Source organism: Balaenoptera musculus, chromosome X (genome assembly GCF_009873245.2).
Source record: "Balaenoptera musculus isolate JJ_BM4_2016_0621 chromosome X, mBalMus1.pri.v3, whole genome shotgun sequence".
In the NCBI taxonomy this organism is placed as follows: Eukaryota; Metazoa; Chordata; class Mammalia; order Artiodactyla; family Balaenopteridae; genus Balaenoptera; species Balaenoptera musculus.
In genome coordinates, this window is record NC_045806.1 from 84,471,863 (window position 1) to 84,499,234 (window position 27,372).

Here is a 27,372-nt window from a genome sequence, read left to right on the forward strand (position 1 = left end):
ATTTTATCTTCAAACTTTTTAAAAATTGTTTAATATGTTTACTTATAAATAAATATATAAAATACATTCACTCATGTACAAAAGATACACAGTAAGAACCTCACTTCCTCCTCATACCTGTCTCCCTTGTGACCCCCATCTCCTATAATCACTTTTATTATAATGTATCTTTCTAGCAAATAAGGATATATATTCTTATTTTTGCAAATATGAATATACATGTATTCTTACTTTTTCCTCCTTTCACTGTTCTGCACCTTGTTTTTTAACCTATGTCCTTAACTCATAATTTTAAATCAAATTTTGAAATTAACTTCAGTCCACCTTGTTGGAAACTTGTTGGTAAAAGGCTTATTATTACTAGGGTGATTATATAACTTACTATCCAAACAGGGACACATTTGAGAGTGCTGTTAGTAATTACTGTGGAGCAGAAGCTTAAACTGGGACTGTCTTAGCAAACCTGGATATGTGGTCAGCTGTATTATTACTTGAGAGCCTAGAACAGGCTCTTCTGGAAACTTTAAATGGCCATTATTAAATGGTTAGATCACATTACAGTACCTCAAATTAGTATTGACTGAAGCTTCAAAAAGGTTATTCTCATCCATTTTTCAGGTCTGTAACAGCTCATTAAGGTTCAGACTGGTCTCCGGATTCAGTATTGATAAAGAACAGAAAGTGATAATATTCTAGCAATCTGTACAAAGCTGTACTAATGCTTCATGTCTCTGGTGTCTTTGGGAAATTAGTTAATGCATCCAAATGAATGTTCCAGATAATAGAATTATTCAACCAAGTTTTTAAACTATTGTAATGAAAAATCATTTATAAAGTGTACTATACTTCCTTCTCTTCTTAAACAGGATACAAAAAATTATTTTGATCATTTTTGATTACTCAGGGTCATCATTAAATGTACCCATTATTGTATAGGCTATGATAGAAAGCATAGCATCTCCTGTTTTGGTTTCTGGTATCCTTCACTGTCAGTTTGTCACCTGGCTCTTCACATTGCTGTCATATCTGCTCCTAATGGTTTATCCACATTTCTTTCATGCTTTGCTGCTTCTCATCTGCTGGGGAAGCAGGTAACATGTTTGTTAACAATTTGTATTTAATAAGAGTACCACCTAAGCTCTGGGTGAATGCCTGAGTGTGAACATAAATCCAGCATAGGGACCTTTTAACAGTTATTCTAGGTGCTCTGAGGCCTTTTCCTTGGGTTCTGGTTGTCTTCCAAAACATTGAACCCGTCGAAGATCTTAAGTACCAGTAAGCATGATATAACTGCACTTTGTTAACTCAGGTCAGTCGTGCTTCTTGGTCTGTATGTAACAGAAAGCAACTGCTGCATATTCTCTGAGGAAAGTTATAAAAAGCAAATGTTGGGCTAATAGTAGTCCTTTCCCTGGAGGCCTTCGCATCTCCTCTCTGCCTCTGCCCTTATGATCATCTCTGCCTTACTTGTGGCATAGGGCCTGTGTCTGATTGAACTAGAGGTAGGCGGTATCCCTGTGAATGTAGCTTCCCCAGTGGACCAGCATACGTTATTCTAGACTCTGTCGGCTTTCGTTTCTGTTTCCACTGTGTGCTAGTTTCTAGAATGCTCTCAGTTTCCGCTGTGCTTATGTGGCTGAATTTTGCTTGATTCGATGGTATCCACTTGTGCCGTGTGATACTTGTTGATGATGCTGGAGCTATTGTAAGAAATGTGTCAACTTGCTAGTTGATCTCTGGCTAAACCCTGCCTTCTGCTGATGCTAACAGTAGGAAATGATCTTCAGAGTCATTAATTTGCTTTTTTAACTCATATCCACAATCAGGTATTTTTTCACATTGCTGTTATTACTGGCTTCTGGTTACCTAAATGAGAAGTACCGAAAATCTCTCTTCATCTCTCTCTGTGCACATAGGTCCCAGTCATGCAGGGAGCAGGCATGCAAGGAGCGAGCATTCAGGGTGGAGGCCAGCCTGGTGGCTTTAGTCCTGGCCAGAACCAAGTCACTCCGCAGGACCATGAGAAGGTAAGTAATGCTGTCCAGCTGCCTCCATATGCACAAGTCTTTTGGAGTCCTCTTTTCACAGTCACCATGTGGAGGTCCTGGGTCTTCAGAGTCCCTTTGGAAATGATGTTTTTACTCTTAGAACTCTTTATGATCTTGTCACCTGAAAATCTGTGGGCTTGGTCCTAAAATTCTTAAATGGATGTATGTGAATGGCAGCTTATCTTACATTTCGACTCATCTGCCAGTAGATTTTTTGTGTGCAGGCCTGATTGACCTGGAAATCCAAATCCCTTTCTTCCTCCCTTTTTTACCTTATCCCTAAAAACAATAGCAGATTCCCCATGAGCATATCTTTCTGTTTCTATATTTGACCATTGTAGGGAGCTCATATCTGATGGAAAAGCTAAAACTTGTGAAAAGGAGAAACTTTTTTTTTAATTTATTTTATTTTTGGCTGCATTGGGACTTCGTTGCTGTGCGCGGGCTTTCTCTAGTTGCACGAGCGAGGGCTACTCTTCGTTGTGGTGCGCGGGCTTCTCATAGCGGTGGCTTCTCTTGTTGCAGAGCACGGGCTCTAGGCACGTGGGCTTCAGTAGTTGTGGCACGCAGGCTCAGTAGTTGTGGCTCGTGGGCTCTAGAGCACGGGCTCAGTTGTTGTGGTGTATGGGCTTAGTTGCTCCATGGCATGTGGGATCTTCCCGGTCCGGGGCTCGAACCCATGGCCCCTGCACTGGCAGGCGGATTCTTAACCACTGTGCCACCAGGGAAGTCCCAGGAGAAACTTTTAAAGCAGGATTAAAAACTGTAGACTTCCCAGGGCTCACAGGTGTCACCTTAGTCTGTAAGAATTTGGGGTTCATGAGGGTGTCTGTTTTGAGTCTTCTGATCTTAGGCATTGTACTTGTGTTTTTCATCGTGCCTTTTCTCACCAGCTGGTTTTGGTTTTTTCTTTGGTTTGGTTTGATTTTTTTTTTTTTGGCCTGCTGTTTTTTGTGTGTGAACTATCCTTCCTCTATCCTTCCTTTTTGGACAGAAGCTGGTGGTGTTTTTTTAGCTGCCATCATTAAAACTCACTACCTTTTTTTCCTCTGCACAGGCTGCTTTGATCATGCAGGTTCTTCAACTAACTGCAGACCAGATCGCCATGCTGCCTCCTGAGCAGAGGCAGAGTATCCTGATCTTAAAGGAACAAATACAGAAATCTACTGGAGCGCCTTAAAAGGTGAGCAGACTTACCCTGCCTGAGTCAGACAAGCTCCTCGTGCATTTGGGATATATACTTTCAAGCTTAACCAACAGGACTCTCCAAGGCCTGCACTCCTCTTGGCTAGACCCTTCACCCTTCAGTAGCTCAGTCCCTATCATGACAGGGGAAGGCAATAGGCATTTGTTCAGTTATTGAATGGATTGTAATCTAATTTAACCTTTCTTTCCTAATGACAAAAGTGACGTATGATCAATTTAACCAAATTAATCAAATACAGAAATGTAGAAAGTTCAGGGTAAAAGCTCTGCCCTCTCAATCTCATTCCCTAGACATAACCCCTAAATATAGTTTGATCGTATGTTCCTCCAGAATCAGTTGTTATTTTATTCCAAAATAAAATAACATAAATAAAATAAATAAAATATTTCCCCATCAAAATGAAGAAAATACAAACCATTTCAATAAAACGTATAAGCATTCAGTTTCCAGTATTTATTTTACATTGAATACTTTGAGGTTAAACTATTACAGCACATAATTTAAGGTAGTGAATGTCCACCATCGCCATCAGTCCCTGTACATTTTAGAGGTTGCTGTACACTGCTGCCCTTATTTTTCTTGCTCATCAGTCAGGTAAAAAGGAACATAGTCATGTGACCTAAATTGATTACATGTATTGGCGTTTCTTTTTAAAAAATTTTTCCCCAACATCTTGTACTTCATAAACAATTCTGCTTTCTAAGAACAGTTTAAAATGTACATTGTCCCAATATCAGTTGGAATATCACATTTTGAATTTCTGCTTTTTATTCCATCTTTATTATAATTCCCATCCATGTATTATCATATGATATGACAGTGAACTCATTTACACTAACTAGCAGTCTTTACTAAATATATTGTATTTTAATCCATATTTGTAATGTTGTTAAAACATCCAAACTGGAAATGTGCATTATATCTGTATCTAGACTTTAAATGACTGAACTTTAATGGGAAGCTGTTGTAGATGGATGGAGTAGACTTTCAGTATGACCAGCACTTTTAGTCCAGATACCCAAGGCATTCAATTTTCTTCAGTAAAAGTATAGACTATTATAGACCTATAAAAGTATAGACCTGTTATATTCAGAGGAATAGATATATAAAAAAAAACAACTATTCCTCTCTTTTACTTTTCCTAATGTATTTATGCCAGAGAAGGCATTCCCTACAATGTGAGGAAATTATGTTTTGGGATAGTAGAGGTAAAAATGTTTCTGAAAGTTCTTTCATTGTGTATTCTTGCTTATAAGATATCTCATTTTAAAGCCTTGCACATAAACCACAGGGCAAGGTTTTTTGTTTTATCTTTTATTTTGAGATAATTAAAAATTCACAGGAAGTTGGGGAAGTACTACAAAGAACCTCGTGTACCCTTCCCCTAGCTTCCCGCAATGATAACATCTTGGGAAGCTGTTGTACACATACCTTTTTGGTTTATAGCGCAAAAGGAAGAAATTGACTTTGGTACCTTACCGTTAACTAGACTACAGACCTTATTCACCTTTTACCATTTTTACTAAACCTGCATTAATATGTGTGTGTGTGTGTATGTGTGTGTGTGTGTACGCACACGTAGTTCTGTGCAGTTCTGTGTATGTAGTTCTATGCAGGGAAGGTTTTAATGTGTATTTGCTGGTATTTGTGCATACTGTAGCCGAGATGTTGGCTCTCCCTCCGTCCTATACCTTGCTCATTGTGATCCAGCTCTGCTGTCACTGACAGGCTTATGTACCATTACCATCAGGTCAGTGGTTCTCAACCAGAGGCAGTTTTGCCCCCTACACGACATTTGGAAATGTCTGGAGACATTTTTGGTTATCACAGCTTTAGGGGGTATGGCGTGCTACTGGCTTTCAGTGGGTGGAGACCTGAGATACTGCTAAACATCCTGTAATGCACAGGACATCCCCCAATAACAAAGAGTTCTCTGGCCCTAAATGTCAGTAGTGTTGAGGTTGAGAAACTCCGCTGTAAGGGATGATTACTTTGGGGAAGCAAGAGGCAGACACCTTAGGGATCTGTCCCTGGTGATTTGCTCATATGTGTAGCCTCCCTCCCCCACCTTTAAATTTTTTTTTCCTGATGTTTGGGGAAGAGAACTTTGTCTCCACTTCTGATGGCTTTCTCCCAACTTTTCCTTACAGGTTTTCAAAACTACCTGGCGACAAATCTGGAAATTAATTCCATACCTTTGTTGAAATGTTGCAAAAAGATGGATACTTCATCCTAACCCTTGAATGACTCAAATTGGTGCCAGGTGGAGGACTCCCATCACCTTCTCTCAGAACAAAATCAGTTCATTCTGTTGTCTTAGTTTGTATGTTTTCTGTGACTTGAAATAAACTTTGAACACAATTTTAGTATACTGCAAATTGATATACATGACCTTTTTGCTTTTAAAAGGGTGAAACCTTAACATGTGTTTTCTACCCTTACTGCAGTATTGTACTTTAATATTATGTTGCCATAGCTCTGTTTTTCCTTTTAAGTTAACCATTTATTCTTCTTGATGATATTTGAGAATTTCTCAGAAACAGTGTTTTCTGGAACTTAGTTTTTGCTTAGTTTGCTTCCAACAGGAATAATATTTGCCCTTTGAGAGCTTGCTAGAACTTCTGAGTCTACTGGGAGACAATAGCATGTGCTTAGAGCTGTAAAATGGTCAGAAGGCCAACAATGCAAAGAGCCTACCTAGGAGAGCAGTGTATTTAGTTTAGAAAAATCCAAGTATCAAAATGTATTTTTTGGTCAGTACCAAGTCTATTCACACGCATAGTTCAGAGTTAAGACAAAGATGATGTATGATCACTGGTTTGAGTGTGTCAACAACACAAGAGACTGTTGACATTTTCTTGTCTGTTTTAAAACTCTTCAGTCTGGGTAGTCAACCTTAAAAGTTAAGAAAGCCACTAATTTTTCACATGTTCAAGGTGAAATAAACACTGAACAGAAATCAAACAAAATACATTTCATCCTGCCTTCTAAATAATTACTAACCTACAGCCCTACCCAGTAACCAAATTTATTCTAGGAAACTAAAACATAGAAACTCTAAAACTTTTACATTTTTCTCATTTATTTTAAGAGGACCAAATGTAGAGCATAAGCTGTCAGAGCTGTCAGATTGCCCATTAGGCCTGCCCCTGCCTGCTTCCTTTCAAATAGGTGTGAACATAATCAGTGCCACTGGCTCTAACCTATTGCTCTTCCAGCCTAGTATTCTCTCTCTCATAGTGGCATTAAAGAGAAACATGATTTCTCTCCATCAGGCCAACCTCAAGAGGTTAAGAGGTGCCTTAATAATTAGTAAAGTTCCACTGGAACTACTCCTGAGCCTATTTATGTTCTCAGAGTCCTAGCCTCTGGGTTAGGATTATGGTCAAGTGAATTAAAAGCCTGCCATAGGCTTAGAGAATGTAATAGCATATTGCTTACCTGTGAAGCAAAAGAATGCAAAGATAATCAACTTTATGAGAGACATTAAAATTGAGGGATTTTCTACTCTGATATATAAACATTTACTGCAACAAAAATTTGCTGAATAAGATACTTGATATTACAACCTAGGAAGAAAAACTTGCTCAAAACAGCTGAGGAGCTTTCTGGGTATCCTGCTCATCCCCAGTTCAGGCTTAGATGTTGATTATGTGTAGGATTTATTATCATTACCTTTTCTGCCTACTTCCATGAATATTCTAGGCCTTGATATGTTGTTGATTTTAGCAGCAGTCATATCTTGAAGTGTCAATATATTTAGACATTAAGACTAAGAGTACAGCCTTTCTCCTTAGGAACTCATTATAAGTTTCAAGAACACTAAGATTCCAAATCAGACTCACTGAAGATCAAACTATAATTTGGTCAGCAGTTGTCTAGTAGGAACCATATCATCAAGGTTCCATTGTGCATGTTCCTAAAGCCTTATTAAATTTAAATTAGCTGAAATCCGGGAAATTGGTAACAGCAGGGGTATCCCAATCTATTCCCATGGAAACATCCATTAGTATTTTTTCCTGATGTCCAGTTAATAAATGAAACACAATTAGCTACCATGAGTTCATGACCTACCTTTATTTTGTTCAAACTAGTGACTGAAAAAATTGGTTTTACTAATCTTTCAAGTCATGTAGGTTTCTGGATAATTAGAAACAGTCATTTATTCATTTTTGCTCACTTAATGGTAGAGAAATAGGTGCTATAATGTTGATTCAGTAAAAACATTCTTGTAAATCCAGTGATTTGAATTGTCTTTGGGCACAACAAAATGTGGATTATTTTTCCTCTTGTAAGGGCCCCGATCTTCTTTCCTTCTACTGTTTCACTGTGACTACTGACATCCCAGAGCCAGGTGGATGGAAGAAATAAAAAGCATTTCGATAGGAGAAAGAAAAGGCATTTTGCTGATGTCATTAGGTGAATGATTCCTTAATGAATAGGTACGTACGAGCCAAAAAATGTGTTGTCAAAATTTTAAATTATCTTTTTTGAAGACTAGACATTAATAAACCCCCTTGATAAAAATGGCAATAAAGAGTCCTTGTTGACTAAATAATCATCCTAAGATGGAGTTCAGGTTTTCACAATTATTTCCAACAGAACAATGCAAGCTAATGACAACATAACTGACTTTCAATTATAATACCATTTCAATTACGATTAGCATACTTTCAAGATTTTCTTCCCCAAATGGAGAGCCTAGGTAAAGTAACAAAAGATTTATTCATTAAGCAAAGAAGAAAATCCTTCATTTTTTGACAAGCAAAAATAAGTAAAGCATAAATTGCTGTTCACACTGGATAAGACCATGTTTAGCAGTAAGAATGTACATAGTGTTATATAGGGATTGGGTTCTTGGTAATTCTATGTTCGTTGTTTTACTATTTATGCTTATTATTATGTTTTGTCGTTAATTCTTTAATAAATTTTTATTTTAAAAAATCACCCTACTTAGAAATCTTCTTTGCGGGTGGGAGGGAGAGGAGAATGTGACCCAGAGTCCAGGAGACAGTAACACTTGGAATCAACAAAATCACCTGGGGTTAAATTGTGTAACTGTCAACCACGTCTCCTATCAAGCCTTGCTTCAATCATGGCATTCCAGAAGGATTTACAGTTGTTTTCCCAAGAAAGGATCCATGGGCTTTGCAGTTATTGTGACTTCTGAAGTTCTTAGGTCCATGAAGCTCAGTGATGACAGAAGTTGAGCCCAATCAAAAAAGAATACCAGGGAGTCAAGGCTTGAAAGAAACATGTTACTGTCCTTAAGTGGTTGCCCAAACCTGACCAGACCAAGTAAATTGTTGAAGATACAGAGGCTAAATGCAGATTACCATCCTTATTCTTATAATTCAGAAATTTTCATTGTTGAAGTAGAATTGAACCTTCCTAGGATCCAGGCTGGAGTACTGATGACAGCATTTGCGCAGGCTCTTTGCCAAAGTCTGAGGACCACATAGGAAGACTCCCACCGCCGACCTGCAAGAATAGAATGGTAGCCAGAGTTAGAATGCAGCAAAGGCTGCTGACAATGTTTGTGGGAATGGTTTCCGCCTCTGCTAGGCCTCTACTACTCCCAACAACCTTACATAAAAATTCAGTTATTGACTTTTTCATGTTCTTCATGTTCGTCTTCTCACCTTTTCCGCTTGCAAGCCCCAAATATGCTCCCAACCCTTAACCCTCTCAGCACTCAGCCTTGCCTGTTCTATTGAGCACAGACACTCAGGAGATGGAGTGCAGTGCACTGATGGAGTACTAGACTCTGGAGCCAGGCTGTCTAGGTTCCAATCCCTGTTCTGACATTTGTCCCAGCTGTGTGACTTTAGGCAAGTTTCTTAACCTCTCTGTGTTTCAATATTCCCCCCTGTAAAATGGGATAAAAATAGTATCCACCTCACAGGGTTGTTTGAAGGTTTAAACAAAAATAATATATGTAAAGCAATTAGAAAAATGCCTGGCACATAGCAAGTGCATATGTTAGCTGCCATTAAATCCATCCAGTGTTTTCTCACACTGAAGAGGTGGTGGTTCTTATTGCCAAGGATAATCTTTCTAACTAGGCTTTGGGTCTCACCCTGTCCTTCCTTCCCTCATACCTTCCTCTCCCCTCTTTTTTACTTGAGACATAATTCACATGACTTAACAGTCACCCTTTTAGAGTGTGCAGGTAGTGCTTTTTAGTATAACCACAAAGTTGTGCAACCATCACCACGATCTAATCCAAGAACATTTCCATCTTCCCAAAATGAAAGCCCATACACATCAGCAGTCACTCCCCATTTCCTCCCAACCGCCCCCACTCCCTGCCCTAGACAATCAAGTATACTTTCTGTCTCTAGATTTGCCTATTCTGAACATTTCATATAAATGGAATCATACAATATGTGGCCTTTTGTGTCTGGTTTCTTGCACTTAGCATACTGTTTTCAAGGTTCCTCCATGTTGTAGCATGTAATATACTTCATTCCTTTTTACAGCTGAATAATATTCCTTTGTGTGAATATACCACGTTTTGTTTATCCATTCATCTGTTGATGGACACGGGTTGTTACCACTTTTTGGCTATTTTACATACATTCACATACAAGTTTTTGTGTGGACATATCATTTCTCTTGGGTATGTACTTAGGAGTGAAATTGCTGGGTCATGTGATGACTCTATGTTTAACATTTTGAGGAAATGCCAGAGTTTTCCTAAAGTGCTGCACTGTTTCACATTCCCATAAGCAACGTGGGAGGAACTTGCCTACAATTTCCCCATTTCCTCGCCAACTCTTGTTATTGCCCTTTTATTATGGCCATCCTAGCCCTCTCTCCCCTTTTGTATGTTTATTTTATTCCTATCTACTGGCTCCTGATCTGTCCATAAATATGCTTAGATCATCCTTAAACTAAATAAGCATTTCCTGGACCCTGCCACTCCTCCAACCCTGTTGACAATGCTCCTCTAATATTTCCTCCCTTGGCTTCTGTGATACTGCTTCTACACATTCTCCTACTTCTTCCCTGGCTCATCTTTCTCCCTTCCCACATAATGTATGCATTCCTTAATACAACTTCAACTATGATCAACCCGACACAATAATTAACATCATCTCTTTTGTTTACATGCTGTTTTACAGTTTACAGAACATTTTTTATGTATTGTCTTGCTTATTATTCACGACAATCCTGCAAGTGAGTAGAGCAGGCGCTTGCTAATATAAACCCCCATTTTACATATGAGGAATCTGAAGATCAGAGGGCTTTGTAGCTCAAGGTCCCAGAACTAGAAAGTGTCAGAACTAGCAGTAGGACCCAGGATCATCTGAATCCGAGTCACTAAGTGTTCTCTCCACTGCCTTCCTGAAGCCTTTCCTGATCACCCCATATGGGCATAGACTTTTCCTCCGTGTCCATGTACCTGCTTCATGGAGTGCATTATTCTGCTTGAGTTGATTATATGCATCTCTTGTTAAAATGTGTGCTCCTTGAAGGCAAGAACCATATCCTATTTTTCTTTCAACCTCCAAATCTTTTAGAATAGTGTGTGCTGTACCCTATAGAAGGTAACCAATAATGTTTGTGGAATTGATCTTCACCTGCCAACTTGTTCCAGGGATTTACCTAATACGATCAGCTTAATCTTCCCATTGGAATGGCTGATTTTATGACTGATTTTCATGCTCTAGCATGTCTCAGAACCCCTCAGAAAACTGAGGTCAGGTCATCAGTTAACTAGTTAATACACTCCAAACCCTTGTTACTTTAAGTAGAGGTCATTAAGGCCCAAAACAATGCATTTTTTAAAATTTAATTGTAGTTGACTTTTACAATATTGTGTTAGTTTCAGGTGTACAGCTTCAGATTCTTTTCCATTATAGGTTATTACTTCCCTGTGGTATATGGTAAATCCTTGTTATCTGTTTTATATATAGTGGTATCTGTTAATTCAATACTCCCAATTTATCCCTCCCCCTCCCCTTTCCCCTTTGGTAACCATAAGTTTGTTTTCTATGTCTGTGACTCCGTTTCTGTTTTGTAAATAAGTTCATTTGTACCATTTTTTTAGATTCCACATATAAGTGATATTATATAATATTTGTCTTTGTCTGACTTACTTCACTTAGTACGATAATCTCTAGGTCCATCCATGTTGCTGCAAATGGCATTATCTGAGTAGTATTCCTTTTTTTTTGAAAGAAATTTATTATTTTTTAATTATTTATTTTATTATTTATTTTTTGGCTGTGTCTGGTCTTGGTTGCGGCATGCGGGATCTTCGTTGCTGTTTGTGGGATCCTCCACTGCGGCGCATGGGGGCTCCTCATTGCGGTGCTCAGGCTTCTCTCTAGTTGTGGCCCGCGTGCTCAGTAGTTGCAGCACACGGGCTTAGTTGCCCCGTGGCATGTGGGATCCCAGTTCCCCAACCAGGGATTGAACCCGCGTCCCCTGCATTGGAAGGTGGATTCCTAACCACTGGACCACCAGGGAAGTCCCTGAGTAGTATTCCATTGTGTGTGTGTGTGTGTGTGTGTGTGTGTGTGTGTGTGTATCACATCCTCTTTATGTATTCATCTGTCAATGGACATTTAGGTTGCTTCCATGTAAATAATGCTGCTGTGAACATTGGGGTGCATGTATCTTTTCACATTAGAGTTTTCTCTGGATATATGCCCAGGAGTGGGATTGCTGGATCATATGGTAACTCTATTTTTAGTTTTTTAAAGAAACCTCCATACTGTTTTCCATAGGGGCTGCACCAATTTACATTCCCACCAACACTGTAGGAGGGTTCCCTTTTCTCCACACCCTCTCCAGCATGTACTACTTGTAGACTTTTTGATGATGGCCATTCTGACTGGTGTGAGGTGAAACTTCATTGTAGTTTTGATATGCATTTCTCTAACAATTAGCGATGTTGAGCATCTTTTCATGTGCCTGGTGGCCATCTGTATGTCTTCTCTGGAGAAATGTCTGTTTAGGTCTTCTGGCCATTTTTTGATAGGGTTGTTTTGTTTTGTTTTTTTTGATATTGAGTGGTATGTGCTGTCTGTATATTTTGAAAAGTAAGCCCTCATCAGCTGCATTGCTTGCAAATATTTTCTCCCAGTCTGTAGGTTGTCTTTTCATTTTGTTTATGGTTTCCTTTACTGTGCAAAAGCTTTTAAGTTTGATTAGGTCCCATTTGTTTATTTTTGCTTTTATTTCTTTTGCCTTGGGAGACTGATCTAAGAAAATATTACTACAGTTTATGTCTGAGAATGTTTTGCCTAGGTTCTCTTCTAGTTTTATGGTGTCATGTCTTATATTTAAGTCTTTAAGCCATTTTGAGTTTATTTTTGTGTATAGTGTGAGGGAGTGTTCTAACTTTATTGATTTACATGAGGCTGTCCAGCTTTCCCAACACCACTTGCTGAAAAGACTGTCTTATCTCCTTTGTATATTCTTGCCTACTTTGTTGAAGATTAATTGGCCGTAAGTGTGTGGGTTTATTTCTGGGCTCTCTATTCTGTTCCATTGATCTATATATCTGCTTTTGTGCCAGTACCAAGCTGTTTTGATTACCGCAGCTTTGTAGTATTATCTAAAGTCTGGGAGGGTTATGCCTCCAGCTTTGTTCTTTTTCCTCAGAATTGCTTTGGCCCAAAACAGTGCATTTGAATTGTTCCCGTTCTCTATTTTGTTTGGTAATACAACCAGAACTGAGTCTCTTTGCCTCACTGTTTGAATGAATGTGGGGACAACAAATGTCTTCTCATCAATTACAAGATCAAGACCCTTATTTCGCTGAAACGCCACAGGAAATTTCCTCACTTTTAAGCAAGAATCTAAGATTGGTGCAAATAGTTTTGGCCCCAGAGATCTTTCCCAAGAGTGTTCAACATGCTGTAATACATTTCCTAAACCTAAATCTGCAAAATCAATCAGTGCTGCAAAATCAATTCTGTAACTGGAGGAGAATACACTTACTTGGGGTGGGCGGTAGCTATTGTAGAAAACTCATTGTCCCACATAGGTCTCCCAAAGGAGGTTTTCTGTTTCAGACCTGTAAGGATATCAGTGGCCTTGTCAAAGCTTAATGCCGCATGACCAGCCTGGAGTCAGAGAAATAGGAAGTTAGAAAAAGCAGGTCCTGATAGCTGCCTCTTCCTTCAGCCACTTTTAAACTTGGGTGTGAAGGTGAGAACAGGTAGGAAATCATAAGAAATGATTATTTCTAATCAGCATGCATTATGTTTCGTGTGACATTCATCTTGCATCTTGGGAATTAGTCTGTTGTTTGAACTCACAAAGTTGCAGTCCCATCCGGTGAGGAAGAGACGGTAGTTTAGGAAACCCACTTTGCCTAATTTCTCCATCTCCTGTTCCAGGGAAACCAATAGGTCACTGAACCAAGCAAACGCACCTGTCTCCCTGTAGATCCAGTAGAAATAGATCTGGAATCAGCAAGAGAGAATATAGCCTTATTAAGTGCCCTTTACAATGTGCACTATGGTGACATGATTATGTACGTATACACTATATTTGTTGATCCAGTCTAAGAGTGACCTGAAAAAATCACCTCTACAGTACAGCAGACCTCAGGTGGCATTAATGTCCAGAGTCCTAACAACTCCCCTTATGGAAAGAGAACTCCAACGTCAGCTTTAGTTCAAGGTGATTTTAAACTCCAGTTGAAAATGAAGACCCAGTTCTTATGGTAAGTCTGTAGAAGCGGATGCCTTGGCAGGGAGAAGTGATCACTCACTCTCATAACTCCAGGGAGGGGTTACTCTCTTACCAGTTGTAAAGAGCTTAGCCCATGAAAGCAATGGACCTATCAGGCCCAGACCAGATGATAAGTGGTGTTCGGGAGCATACCGTTTGTGTTTTGAGGTTGTGATCTGCATTCTGGAATTTGTACCAGATGGATTTCAAGATGGAAGCAAAGGGGGTGACCCCAATTCCTGCTCTGACCAACACAGCCACTTCATACTGGAAGACATCCTCACTGACAGTGCCAAAGGGACCATTCACCTTGATCCTGGCAGAAGGCAAAAAACAAAGGGCAAGTGAAGTCTCACCTCCACCCACAACCTCAAAAATCCTCCCAGAGGCAGAGCTGTTCCACAGCTGATTGCTACCTGTTTATTTTAATCATACTCCATTGTACCAGACTTAAGTTTCAATGCAGAATTGCTTTCTCTTCTCTGCTTGTCTGTGTTCTGGTCTGGGTCTCTGCTGCTCTTAAGGACCTACCTGGGAACAGGTGAATTCTGTTGTTCAAAAGCCCTTATGAGATTTTCTGTCCAGTCCCCCACTGTTCAGATATGAATGGAAAAGAAGTCTTCCTCTGGAGCAGAGGTCAGGGTAAAGGGATGCCACTCCAGGTAAGAGATTGAGGGGCAATTAACAAAAATATACTGTCCCACTTCCATGCTGAAGCCATGCTTGTGCATCTGCAATTCCAAAACTTTGGATGGGTGCATGACTCATCCTATGAATAAAGCACAGAGGCCAAAGGAGGCAAATTCAAATGGCGACAGGGGCAGGCAGATAAAGTAAATAAGTAAAGCTGGAGAGCTGGTGATGGCTGTAAATTGCGAACACAAGTCTTTTCTAAAGGGGGCAGCAGTTACCAAGTCCAGACAATGGTCGCACTACGGAGCCAAGACTCAGCATTATCAGGTTGCCTGATTCTTCAAGAGAAGCCAGAAATGCCACTTTTAAAAATTGAAGCATGGTTGATTTACAATATTGTGTTAGTTTCAGGTGTACAGCATAGTGATTCAGTTATTATTTTCAGATTATATTCCATTATAGGTTATTGCAAGATATTGAATATAATTCCCTGTGCTGTAACTGGGTAGGCTGGAAAAGCAACAAGAAATGCCATTTTTTAAATGTGAAAGCCTCCATCCAGATTTCTAAATGTTAGCAACCAATTTGACTTTCTAAACAATCAGGGTGTGTGCCAAACAAAATATGTCTGTGGGCTAGATATGGCGCAGACTGCCTGTTTGCAGCTTCTGACATAGACCCATGCTGATGACTTCTGCCAAACCTCTCTTTCCAGCTCTGTCCAGCTCTGGAGGAACTCAAATATATTGCCCTCAAATTCTTTTTTATTCCCGTCAAGGTGACAACGTGGCAATTTATTTCTATAATCAGGAAGAACACAACTCTTAGCAGAGCAAGAAGAAAGTGCATATTCTTTACCTTGGTAATCACAACCTTCTGCTGGGAGCGATAAAATCGGAGGATCCTTTCAAAGATGTAAATAATGACTGGTGTAAGGATCCACTTCCGAGACTGCACACAGAGACAATAAAAAGTGAGGTTAGGGCTTCCCTGGTGGCGCAGTGGTTGAGAGTCTGCCTGCCAATGCAGGGGACATGGGTTCGAGCCCTGGTCTGGGAAGATCCCACATGCCGCGGAGCAACTGGGCCCGTGAGCCACAACTACTGAGCCTGCGCCGTCTGGAGCCTGTGCTCCGCAACAAGAGAGGCCGCGATGGTGCGAGGCCCGCGCACCACGATGAAGGGTGGCCCCCGCTCGCCGCAACTAGAGAAAGCCCTAGCACAGAAACAAAGACCCAACACAGCCATAAATAAATAAATAAATAAAACCCAAAAGTTAAAAAACAAAAACAAAAACAAACCCTCCCAATTTAAAAAAAAAAAAGTGAGGTTACACATTAATCTCTTCTCTAGGATTTGTTTGTGTAGCAGTTCGTTCCTTCATTCAATAAATACTTACTGAGTTCTCTGATGTGTATCATTATTAAGCCGCTAATTTCACCAAAGCTTGAAGCCGGAAATGGCAAGGAGTAATCCACAATGGTTTTGTTTGCTAATCTGTTACTCATAAAGCAGATCATTTCCTGAAATCTTACAGGTCTCACCAGGAAGCAAGAGAAGAGCACAGAAATAAAATACATGGTAATTATATATATTCTTAAATTATATTTAAAGTTTAATTTTAAGAATCTAAGACTATCTTCCAGGACAACTTGTCCAATCTGAAAAACCACCAGAGAAGGTAGATGTGAAATAGCAGCAGATGATTAAAAACAAAACAAACAAAAAAGGGAAAGGGTGTGGCTGACACTATTGGTAACAGTAATATATAAAACTTGGTATTTATCCATCACCTCTTTTTTCAGGTGCTCAAAACATCTAACATAGTAAAACACTTTTTATCTTGTATACTTTTTTTTTTAAAGCAGCCTCTCTATCCCTGAGATCTTCTCAAAGGCAGCAGTTTGCTTCTATATGCACAGGAGCTACTAAAAATGTATTTCCTAGCAGTGCTAAGTCATGTTCTTTTTTGCCCAACTGCTCAATCACAATACATTGGAACTGTGTGGAATGAGGTTTCTTATGCTGTTTCAGGCAAGATACTTTCTTGGGTATCTCTGGGGAGGAAAGGGGCAGAGACGCGGCCAGTAAATCGGAGATTGGGTATAATACAATTTGATGCTACTTCTTATTTGGAAAAAATCCCCAGCTGAATTCAGAAGACATGAAAGAAATATATTTAAGAAGTGGCTAGGACCTCCCTGGTGGTCCAGTGGTTTGGACTCTGTGCTTCCAGTGCAGGGGGCACGGGTTTGATCCCTGGTCGGGGAAGTTCTGCATGCTGTGGGGTGTGGCCAAAAATAAATTTTTTTAAAAAGTGGCTAATCACCAATGTGGGAAAAAAATGTTAGCTTTGAAAGTAATCAGAGAAAATGAATATTAAAACAAAATAGCATTTTAGCGTCTCAAATTGGAAAGCAGTTTCAAACAATAATGCCCACCATTAAGTGGGATGCAGGGAAATAGACACATTCACATGTGCACCTGGGGGAAGTACAAATAAGTAGCATCTTCCCAGAGAGCAATTTGGCAAAATATCTCAACAGCCTTGAAAGCATTCCTTCTCTTTGACACAGGAATTTTACTTCTAGGAAATGGAGCATAAAAGAATAATTAAGGTGTGCACAAAGTATATAAGTATAGTCATGACCCCTTATTTACTAAGAAAAAAATGACAAAAATGGCATATCGGACTCCTCTGGTGGCACAGTGGCTAAGAATCCACCTGCCAATGCAGGGAACACGGGTTCGAGCCCTGGTCTGGGAGGATCCCACATGCTGTGGAGCAACTAAGCCCGTGCGCCACAACTACTGAGCCTGCGCTCTAGAGCCCGCGACCCACAACTACTGACCCCGTGTGCCACAATTACTGAAGCCCACGTGCCTAGAGCCCGTGCTCTGCAGCAAGAGAAGCCACAGCAGTGAGAAGCCTGCGCACCACAACGAAAAGTAGCTGCTGCTCACCGCCACTAGAGAAAGCCCGCGTGCAGCAACAAAGACCCAACGCAGCCATAAAGAAATAAATAAATTTATTTTTTAAAAAAAGTGGCATATCATACAGATTTTTTTGGCTAATACCAAACTGTCTTTTCTTAATTTTTATTTATTTTTTTGTATAGAGATATAACTGACATATATTAGTTTCATGTGCACAACATAATGATTCAATATTTGTATATATTGCAAAATGATCACCACAATAATTCCAGTTAACCTTTCTCACCATGCATGGTTACAAAAAAATTTTTTTTCTTGTGATGAGAAATTTTAAGATCTACTTTCTTGGCACCTTTCAAATATGCAGTAGAGTATTATTAATTATAGTCACCATGCTGTACATTAGATCCTCAGGACATTTTATAACTGGAAGTTTGTACCTTTTCACTACCTTCACCCATTTCGCCTACACCCCAATCCCTGCTTCTGGTAACCACCAATCTGTTCTCTGTATCTATGAGCCTTTTTTTTTAGAGTCCATATATAAGTGAGATCATACAGTATTTGTCTTTTTCTGTCTGACTTATTTCACTTAGCATAATACCCTCAAGGTCATTAAAAATGATCATGTAGAAAAAAATGACAAAAATGGTATAACATATGGCATTTTTAAAACAAATTCTTCAGGGATTTCCCTGGTGGTCCAGTGGTTAGGACTCCACACTCCCAATGCAGGGGGCATGGATTCAATCCCTGGTCGGGATTGAAGATCCCTCATGCTGTGTGGTGCAGCAAAAAAAAAAAAAAAAAAGTTTCAGTAGAATGCTTGACAATATAGGAAAGGATCCATGATATAGACTAAAGGAAAAAGTTATTACTTCTAGGTGATAAAATTCTGTGAAATTTTAATTTTCTTCTAAATATTTTTCTGTGTTTTCCAAACTTTCTACAATAAGCATGTATTATTTTTATAATTTTTAAATGGGGAGAATGTGGAGAGAGTATTTTTGTGTGTGTTTATGGAAGAAACAAACCAATACATTCAAACAGATGGCAAAACTGGTATTCTCTCCCTTGTGGTATTACATGACTATTCAAAGCAACCCCTGAGTTCTAAGTATACCTCCAAATAGGCCAACTATACCTTTATCTCAGGTAATAGATGGGAAAGGGATAGAAGCTGATGTGCAAGGTAAGACAGGGGATTAATTGCCTTAGCTAGTAAGGGACTAGTCAAGCGTTATAGCTTCTTGTCTTTAAGGACCTCTTACTGATCAAATAATATAAAAGGTGTCTGGTCATAGCCTGCAAGTTCCACTGACTTTAGAAATGAAATGTGCTATTAACATATATCAGGTATGTCCTTTTAAAATTATTTTTATAATAGGTAATACACGTATATGTCACAAAATTTCAAAGTACAAAAGGGTATACAATAAAAAGTAAATCTCCCTTCCACTGCTCCCCTCAGCTCCCCAAGGCAGTCAGTATTATTATTTTGTGAATCCTTTTGGAGAATATGCATTTAAATGATAATATTACATTAAGTACAAATGGTAGCAGAGCATACATACTGCCCTGACATTTTTTCATTTAACATCTTAGAGACTGGTCCATATTCACATCTAGAAAGCTACTTTTTTATTTTCAATGGTTACAGAGTATGCCATTGTAGGAAAGTCCTGTAATTTAACTAGTCCCCTATTGATGGGCACTTATTTCCAATCTTTTGTTCTATCAAGCAATGCTTCAATGAATAACATAATACATGTAATTTAACACATTTGCAAGCATATTTTAGATGCTCACCAGCAATGCTTGAGAGCATTACCAACACAGCACATGAGCAAACTCTTTGATCTTTGCTAATCTGTTAGGTTTATTACTGTGATCACTCTGTTCATATCTTCTACATCTTTTTTTTAAATCAGGTTGTTAGACTTTTTCTTATTGACCTCTATATTTGTATATTAGGAAATTAATTCACGGTCTGTGAACTGTAAATACTTTTCCTACTCAGTAATTTGTTACCTGTCTTTATTTATGATGGTTTTTTTTTTTGCCATAAAAAAATATATATGTATGGATGGATGGAGAGAGAGAGGGAGAGAATAAATAAATTTGAATAAAAATATATATTTTCTTTCCTTTTCTGGCTTCGAGCTTTCTAAAAATATTATTTAGAGTATTTATACTAACACTCCAGTATTAGAAAAAGATTCGCATGTGGTCTTAGGGTGCTTTTATGATTTCTTTCTTTTTTTTCAACATTTAAATCCTTGATCCATGCATCCTTGACCATATTTTACTGTAAAGTGTGGAATAAAGAGACAGCTTTTTTTCCTAGATGTCTATCCTATTATTGTAAAGAAAAGTATTGAATAATGTATCTTTTTTCCCAACTGATTTGCAATGTCAACTTTAGGGGATTTTCTTTCTTTCTTTATTTCTTTTTTTAAAAATTAATTAATTTTTGGCTGTGTTGGGTCTTCATTGCTGTGAGTGGGCTTTCTCTAGTTGCAGCAAGCGGGGGCTACTCTTAGTTGTGGTGCGTGGGCTTCCCATTGTGGTGGCTTCTCTAGTTGCAGAACACAGGCTCTAGGCACGTGGGCATCAGTAGTTGTGGCACGCGGGCTCAGTAGTTGTGGTGCATGGGCTCAGTTGCTCTGCGGCATGTGGGATCTTCCCGGACCAGGGCTTGAACCCGTGTCCCCTGTATTGGCAGGCGGATTCTTAACCACTGCACCACCAAGGAAGTCACAGGGGGTTTTCAAAAAACATTTTTCTCTTTCTACATGAGGACAGAGCTATTGCTCTTAATTCTGCATATGATTTAAAGACTTTAATCATCCTCAGAGCACTTTAAGACACCACAAATCAACCTTTCCCTTCCATTTCTTCCTCAATCTAACATATTTTATGAACAAGCAAAGGTAAAGCGTAATATCCATGGCAATTACCTTGAGGCACACCTTAAGTTCCCTGGAATCCAGTTTATTGATCATCCATTATCTAACAATAATTTCCAGGCATGTTCTTACAATACCAAAGAAAGCCAACTTCAAGAATGGTTTTAAAAATAAATTGAGGGGGCTTCCCGTGTGACCTCTGCCAATGACATATGGCAAAATAGGGCACTAAGCTCCCCGAGCCTCAGGTTCCCCATCCAGGAGTTGAGGAGAGGACCTTCCTTCAGAGGGTTCTTGTTGGTATTTTATAAAATCACAAGGCAGCGGGCTGTGGCCAAGATGGTGGAGTAGGAAAACCCTGAGCTTGCCTCCTCCCACACGCACACAAACATTACAAATATTTACAGAGCAACTATCTATGAGAATGACCTGAAGACCAGCAGAAAAGATTTTCCACAACTAAAAATATAAAGAAATAACCAAAACGAGATGGCTAGGAGGGGTGGAGTTGTGTTATAGTCAAGACCCATACCCCCAGGTGGGTGACCCACAAACGGGAGGATGATTACAATTGCAGAGGTTCTCCTCAAGGAGGGAGGGGTCTGAGGCCCACACTGGGCTCCCCAGACTGCGGTTTTGCACGAGCCCCTGAAATTTTGGCTTTGGAGGCCACTGGGGCTTACTTTTTGGGAGGCCCAGAGGGCTGTGAGAAATAGAGTCTCCACTCTTAAAGGGTGTATACAAAATCTCACATGCTCTAGGACCCAGGGCAGAAACAGCTGTTTGAAAGGAGCCTGGGTCAGACCACCTGCTGATCTTGGAGAGCCTCCTGGAGAGGCAGGAGGTCATTGGAGCCCAACCTCTGGGATATAGATACTGGTGGCAACCATTTGGGGGAGCTCGTTCTACCACTAGAACACTGGTGTTGGCAAGTGCCATTTTGGAGTCCTCCCTCTAGCCTATTAGTGCTGGGAGCTTACCCACCCACCAGTGGGCCAGCATTGGAGCTCCCCCAGCTGCAAAGACAGTCACACTGGGACATGGTCCCACCCAACAGCAATCTGGCACCAGCCCTAGGACCCCCAGACTATGAAGGCAGCCACACAGGGACCCAGCCACCCAGCAGGTTGGCAGCCACTACAAGAGGCAGGGCCTGGCAGCCAATGTGGCCAGAGGCCAGTCATGCTTACCAGTATGCCCACAGTAGTCAGCCTCATCACAACAGAAGAGCCCATGCAGCTCACATAGGTGGCACCCATACAGCATATAGCTCTGGTGATCAGAGGGGAGTGTGCTACTGGGCCCCATAGGATGTCTCCTACATAAGGCCACTTCTCCAAGATCGGGAAATGTAACTGACCTATCTAATACACAGAAATAAACAATTAGGCAAAATGGGGAGACAGAGGAATATCTTCCAGACAAATGAACAAGACAAAACCCCAGAAGAACTAGGCAAAGTGGAGATAAGTAATCTACCTGATAAAGAATTCAAGGTAATGATCACAAAGATGCTCAACACACTCAGGAAAATAAAAAATGAACACTGAGAAGTTTTAACAAAGAGTTAGAAAATATAAAGTAGAACCAAATAGAGCTGAAATAAAATAACTGAAATAAAAAATACACCAGAAGGAATCAACAGTAGATTAGATGATACAGAGGAACAGATCAGCACACTGGAAGACAGAGTAATGGAAATCACTGAAGCTAAACAGAAAAAAGAATTTTAAAAAATGAGGAGAAAAAAATGATATAGGTCTATATTGACCTGAAAAGATGCTCAAGATATATGGTTTTCTTGAAAATCAGGAATCAAACAAGTACTACAGAATTGTTCCATTATTAAAAGCCACAAAAAACTAGATACATATGTCTGAATATGTATGTATATTAAAAAGCCTATAAGAATAAAAAAATGAGGAGAGCTTAAGAGACTTCTGGGACCACATCAAGCATGCTAACATTTGCAATATACAGGTCTCAGAGAAGTAGAGAGAGAGGAAGGGGCAGAGAACTTATCTGAAGAAATAATAGCTGAAAACTTCCCTAACCTGGGGAAGGAAGCAGACATCCAGGTCCAGGAGGCACAGAGAGTCCCAAACAAGATGAATTCAAAGACGTCCACACCAAGACACATTATAATTAACATGGCAAAATTAAAGATAAAGAGAGAATCTTAAAAGCAGCAAGAGAAAAGGAACTAGTTATGTACAAGGGAACTTCCATAAGACTAGCAGCTAACTTTTCAGCAAAAACTTTGCAGGCCAGAAGAAGTGGCACTGTATATTCAAAGTGATGAAAAGAAAAAACCTACAACCAAGAATACTCTACCTGACAAGGCTATCATTCAGATTTGAAGAACAGATAAAGAGTTTTACAGTCATGCAAAAGCTAAAAGAGCTTAGCACCAGTAAAGATCAGAGTGGAAACAAATGAAATAGAGACTGAAGAATAATCAATGAAACTGAGAGCTGGTTCTTTGAACAGATAAACAAAACTGATAAACCTTTAACCACACTCATCAAGAAAAAAAGAGTGGGCCTAAGTAAATGAAATCAGAAATGAAAGAAGAAAATTTACAACTGATACCATAGAAATATAAAAGATCATAGGAGATTACTATAAAAAAATTATTATATGCTAATAAAATGGACAATCTAGAAGAAATGGATAAATTCCTAGAAACATACAATCTCCCAGGACTGAATCAGGAAGAAATAGAAAATATGAACAGACTGATTACCAGTAATGAAATTGAATCAGTAGTAAAAAAAAAAAAACCTCCAAACAAACAAAAGTCTAGGACCAGATGGCTTCATAGGTGAATTCTACTAAACACCTGAAGAAGAGTTAGCACCTACCCTTCTCAAATTATGCCAAAAAATCACAGAAGAAGGAACAATTCTGAATGCATTCTGTAAGGCCAGCATCACCCTAATACCAAAACCAGGCACCACAAAAAAAAGAAAGTTACAGGCCAATATCACTGATAAACATAGATGCAAAAATCTTCAACAAAATACTAGCAAACAGAATCCAACAACACATTAAAAGGATCATACACCATGGTCAAGTGGGACTCATCCCAGGGATGCAAGAATGGTTCAATATCCACAAATCAATCAATGTGATACACCACATTAACAAATTGAAGAATAAAAATTATATGATTATCTCAATAGATGCAAAAAAGCTTTTGATAAAATTCAACATCCATTTATGATAAAATCTCTTAACAAAATGTGTATAGAGGGAACATGCCTCAACAAAATAAATGCCATATATGACAAATCTACAGCCAGCATCATACTCACTGGTGAAAGCCTTAAAGTATTTTCTCTAAGATCGGGAACAAGATGAGGATGCCCACTCTCGCCACTTTCATTCAACATAGTATTGGAATTGTTAGCCACAGCAGACAAGAGAAATAAATAAAAGGTATCCAAATTGGAAAGAAAGAAGTAAAGCTGTCACTGTTTGTAGATGACATAATAATATATATAGAAAACTCTAAAGACCCCACTAAAAAACTATTAGAACTAATAAATTAATTGAGTAAAGTTTCAGGGTATGAAATTAATATACAGAAATCTGTTGTGTTTCCATACACTAAAAATGAACTATCAGAGACAGAAATGAAGAAACAATCCCATTTACAATGGCATCAAAAAGAATAAAACACCTAGGAATAAATCTAAACAAAGAGGTATAAAAAACCTATACTCAGAAAACTATAAGACATTGATGAAAGAAATTCAAGAGGACACGATACATGGGAAGATATACCGTGCTCATGGATTGGAAGAATTATTATTGCTAAAAAGACCATACTACCCAAGGCAATCTACAGATTCAATGCAATCCCTACCAAAATACTAATGGCATTTTTTGCAGAACTAGAACAATAATTCTAAAATATGTATGGAAACACAAAAGACCCTGGATAACCAAAATAGTCTTGAGAAAGAAGAACAAAGCTAGAGCTCCCAGGTTTCAAACTACACTATAAAGCTACAGTAATCAAAAAAGTATGATACTGGCATGAAAACAGACACATAGGTCAATGGAGCAGAATAGAGAGCCCAGAAATAAACCCACACTTAGATGGTCAATTAATCTATGACAGAGGAGGCCAGATCATACAATGGGGAAAAGATAGCCTCTCCAATAAATGGTGTTGGGAAAACCGGACAGCTACAGGGAAAAGAATCAAATTGGACTACTCTCTTACACTATAAATAAAAATAAACTCGAAATGAATTAAAGACTTCAATGTAAGACCTGAAACCGTAAAATTCCTAGACGAAAACAGGCAGTATGTTCTTTGACATCAGTCTTAGCAATATTTTTTTGATACGTCTCCTCAGGCAAGGGAAACAAAAGCAAAAATAAACTAATAGGACTATATCAAATAAGAAGCTTTTGCACAGTGAAGGGAACTATCAACAAAACGAAAAGACAGCCTACTGAATGGGAGAAGATATTTGCAAATGATATATCCAATAAAGGGTTAATATCCAAAATATACAAAGAACTCATATAACTCAACATCAAACAAACAACCCGATTAAAAAATGGGCAGAGGACCTGAATAGACATTTTTCAAAAAAAGACATACAGATGGCCAACAGACACATGAAATGATGCACAATATCACTAAATCATCAGAGAAATGCAAATCAAAACCAAAATGAGATATCACCTTACAGTTTTCAAAATGGCTATTATAAAAAAGACAACAAATAAGTGTTGGTGAGAATGTGGAGAAAAGGGAATCCTTGTGCACTGTTGGAGGGAGTGTAAATTGGTGCAGACATTATGTAAAACAGTATGGCAGTTCCTCAAAAAATTAAAAATAGAACTATCATAGGAGCTAGCAATTCCACTTCTGGGTACAGTTGACCCTTGAACAACATGAGTTTGAACTGCACATGTTCATTTATATGCAGATTTTTTTCAATAAATACATACTATAGTACTACAAGATCTGTGGGTCGTTGAGTCTGCTGATGCCAAAACATGGATAAAGGCCAGCTGTAAAGTTATACACAGACTTTTGTCTTTCCAGGATTGTCACTCCTAATCCCTGAGTTGTTCAAGGGTCAACTGTATTTTTCCAAAGTAAACAAAAACACTAATTTGAAAAGATATATGCATCCCTATGTCCATTGCATCATTATTTACAATAACCAAGATACGGAAGCAACCAAGTGTCCATTGATAGATGAATGGATAAAGAAAATGTGACATATATATATATAATGGAATATTATATATATGTACATACATAATAGAATATTACTCAGCCATAAAATAGAATGAAATCTTGCCATTTGCAACAACATGGACAGATCCTGAGGGTATTATGCAAAGTGCAATAAGTCAGAGAAAGACAAATACCTTACGATTTCACTTACACGTGGAATCTAAAAAACAAAACAAATGAACAAACATAACAAAACAGAAAGAGACTCGTAGATACAGAGAAGAGACTGGTGGTGCCAGAGGGGAGATGGAGGGGGGCAATGAGTGAAATAGGTGAGAGAGATTAAAAGGTACAAATTTTCAGTTATAAGTCAAAGGGATGTAATGTACAGCATGGGGAATATAGTCAGTAATATTTTAATAACTTTGTATGGTGACAGATGGTAACATATTATGGTGATCATTTTGTAATGTATAAAAATACCAAATCACTCTGTTGTACACTTGAAACTAATATAATATTGTAAGTCAATTATACTTCAATTTAAAAAAAAGAAAAAAAGTTGAACTCAGAAACAGAAAGTAGTAAGGAGCTGGAAGGTGGGGGAAATGGGGAGATGCTGGTCAAAGGGTACAAGCCTTCAGTCAGAAGATGAATAACGTATAGCATATGTCCTCCATAGGAGCCAGCACCAGGCTGAGCTAATAATGGTTATAATAAGAAGAGTAATAATAACAATAACAATAACAGCTCCTAACAGGAATCTACTATCCTTGTCCTGGTCTTACCTCAGCGGGGAGCCTTTCAAATTGGGGAGGCTTGCAGTGGGAGTCAGGATCGCTCCACTTCTCAAGAAACTCTGCACACTTGTGAGGATGATTCTCATCCATGTTCTTTTCTGTTTGATCCCGGACAAGTCCACTGAGACAGACAAAAAGACAATATGTGGCAAAGAATTACGCAAGGTCAGGAATTGGGGCATGAAAATGGGAGTTTGAGGACCTTACCCAAGGCCATGAATCCCTAAGCCAATGAAGTACATGATAAAAATATGGTGTGTATACCAGAAGACCGCAGAATAACTCCTCTGGATAAATTCCATAGCTAAAGTCACCATGAGAACCAGAGCTATTGTGATGATCACTCCAGTGACACCAGCAGTGTAGGTGAATGTCACATACTCCATTGTCTATGAAAGGAGAAATTTCAGCCTGACACTATTTCCACCAGGGACACCATGCCTTTCCTGCTCATGACCAGATTCCAGGTGCTTTGCCCTTGAGTCAACTCACCGTGTTTGAGGACTGGATGGGATTTAGCCAAGAATCTTTCTCCTGATGAGATAGGTTGGAGAGAATGGAAGCAAGGGATCCATCTGTGGCCTGTCGGCTTCTGCTATATCGTTCAAAGTTAAACAGGTGTGTGGTGATGTGAATAGCTAAATGAAAAGATGGAAAGGAATGTGAGAGTTGTCTCAGAAACATCATGGCAGGCATGCCCCACTAGAAGAGGAGGATCCTATATACAGTGCCAAGCAGAATGGTGAGTACACAGAAGGTGGCCAATAATGATTACAGAGAGAATCAAGATCTTTTTTATACTCACTCTGTCCCCAAAGGAATAGAATGTAAATTCCATGAAAGCAGGTTTAGAATAGTGCCTGGCAAATAGTGCCAGGTGTTCAATAAATATATTTTGAATGTTTATATGCGTGGATGAATGAAACTAGATTCTG

At 39.0% G+C, this 27,372-nt stretch overlaps 2 protein-coding genes across 3 annotated transcripts in view; one reads left to right on the forward strand and one right to left on the reverse strand.

Annotated features, from left to right (window-relative positions):
* CSTF2 (cleavage stimulation factor subunit 2) overlaps positions 1-8,193 on the forward strand; it is a 24,991-nt gene extending 16,798 nt beyond the window's left edge. The window contains exons 13-15 of one of the 2 annotated variants that reach the window (XM_036840474.1): positions 1,917-2,027; positions 3,106-3,231; positions 5,406-5,615. In XM_036840474.1, the coding sequence (XP_036696369.1) occupies positions 1,917-2,027; positions 3,106-3,228 (234 nt within the window). In that variant the 3' untranslated portion in view covers positions 3,229-3,231; positions 5,406-5,615. Of the gene's footprint in view, positions 1-1,916; positions 2,028-3,105; positions 3,232-5,405 lie in introns of both variants that reach the window. The other variant, XM_036840475.1, reaches the window with a different exon arrangement.
* Positions 8,186-27,372, reverse strand: part of NOX1 (NADPH oxidase 1) — a 26,294-nt gene continuing 7,107 nt past the window's right edge. The window contains 9 exon segments of the mRNA XM_036840476.1: positions 8,186-8,736; positions 13,213-13,337; positions 13,533-13,679; positions 14,104-14,266; positions 14,482-14,715; positions 15,440-15,534; positions 26,426-26,558; positions 26,645-26,826; positions 26,930-27,075. Of these exon segments, the coding sequence (XP_036696371.1) occupies positions 8,610-8,736; positions 13,213-13,337; positions 13,533-13,679; positions 14,104-14,266; positions 14,482-14,715; positions 15,440-15,534; positions 26,426-26,558; positions 26,645-26,826; positions 26,930-27,075 (1,352 nt within the window). The 3' untranslated portion in view covers positions 8,186-8,609.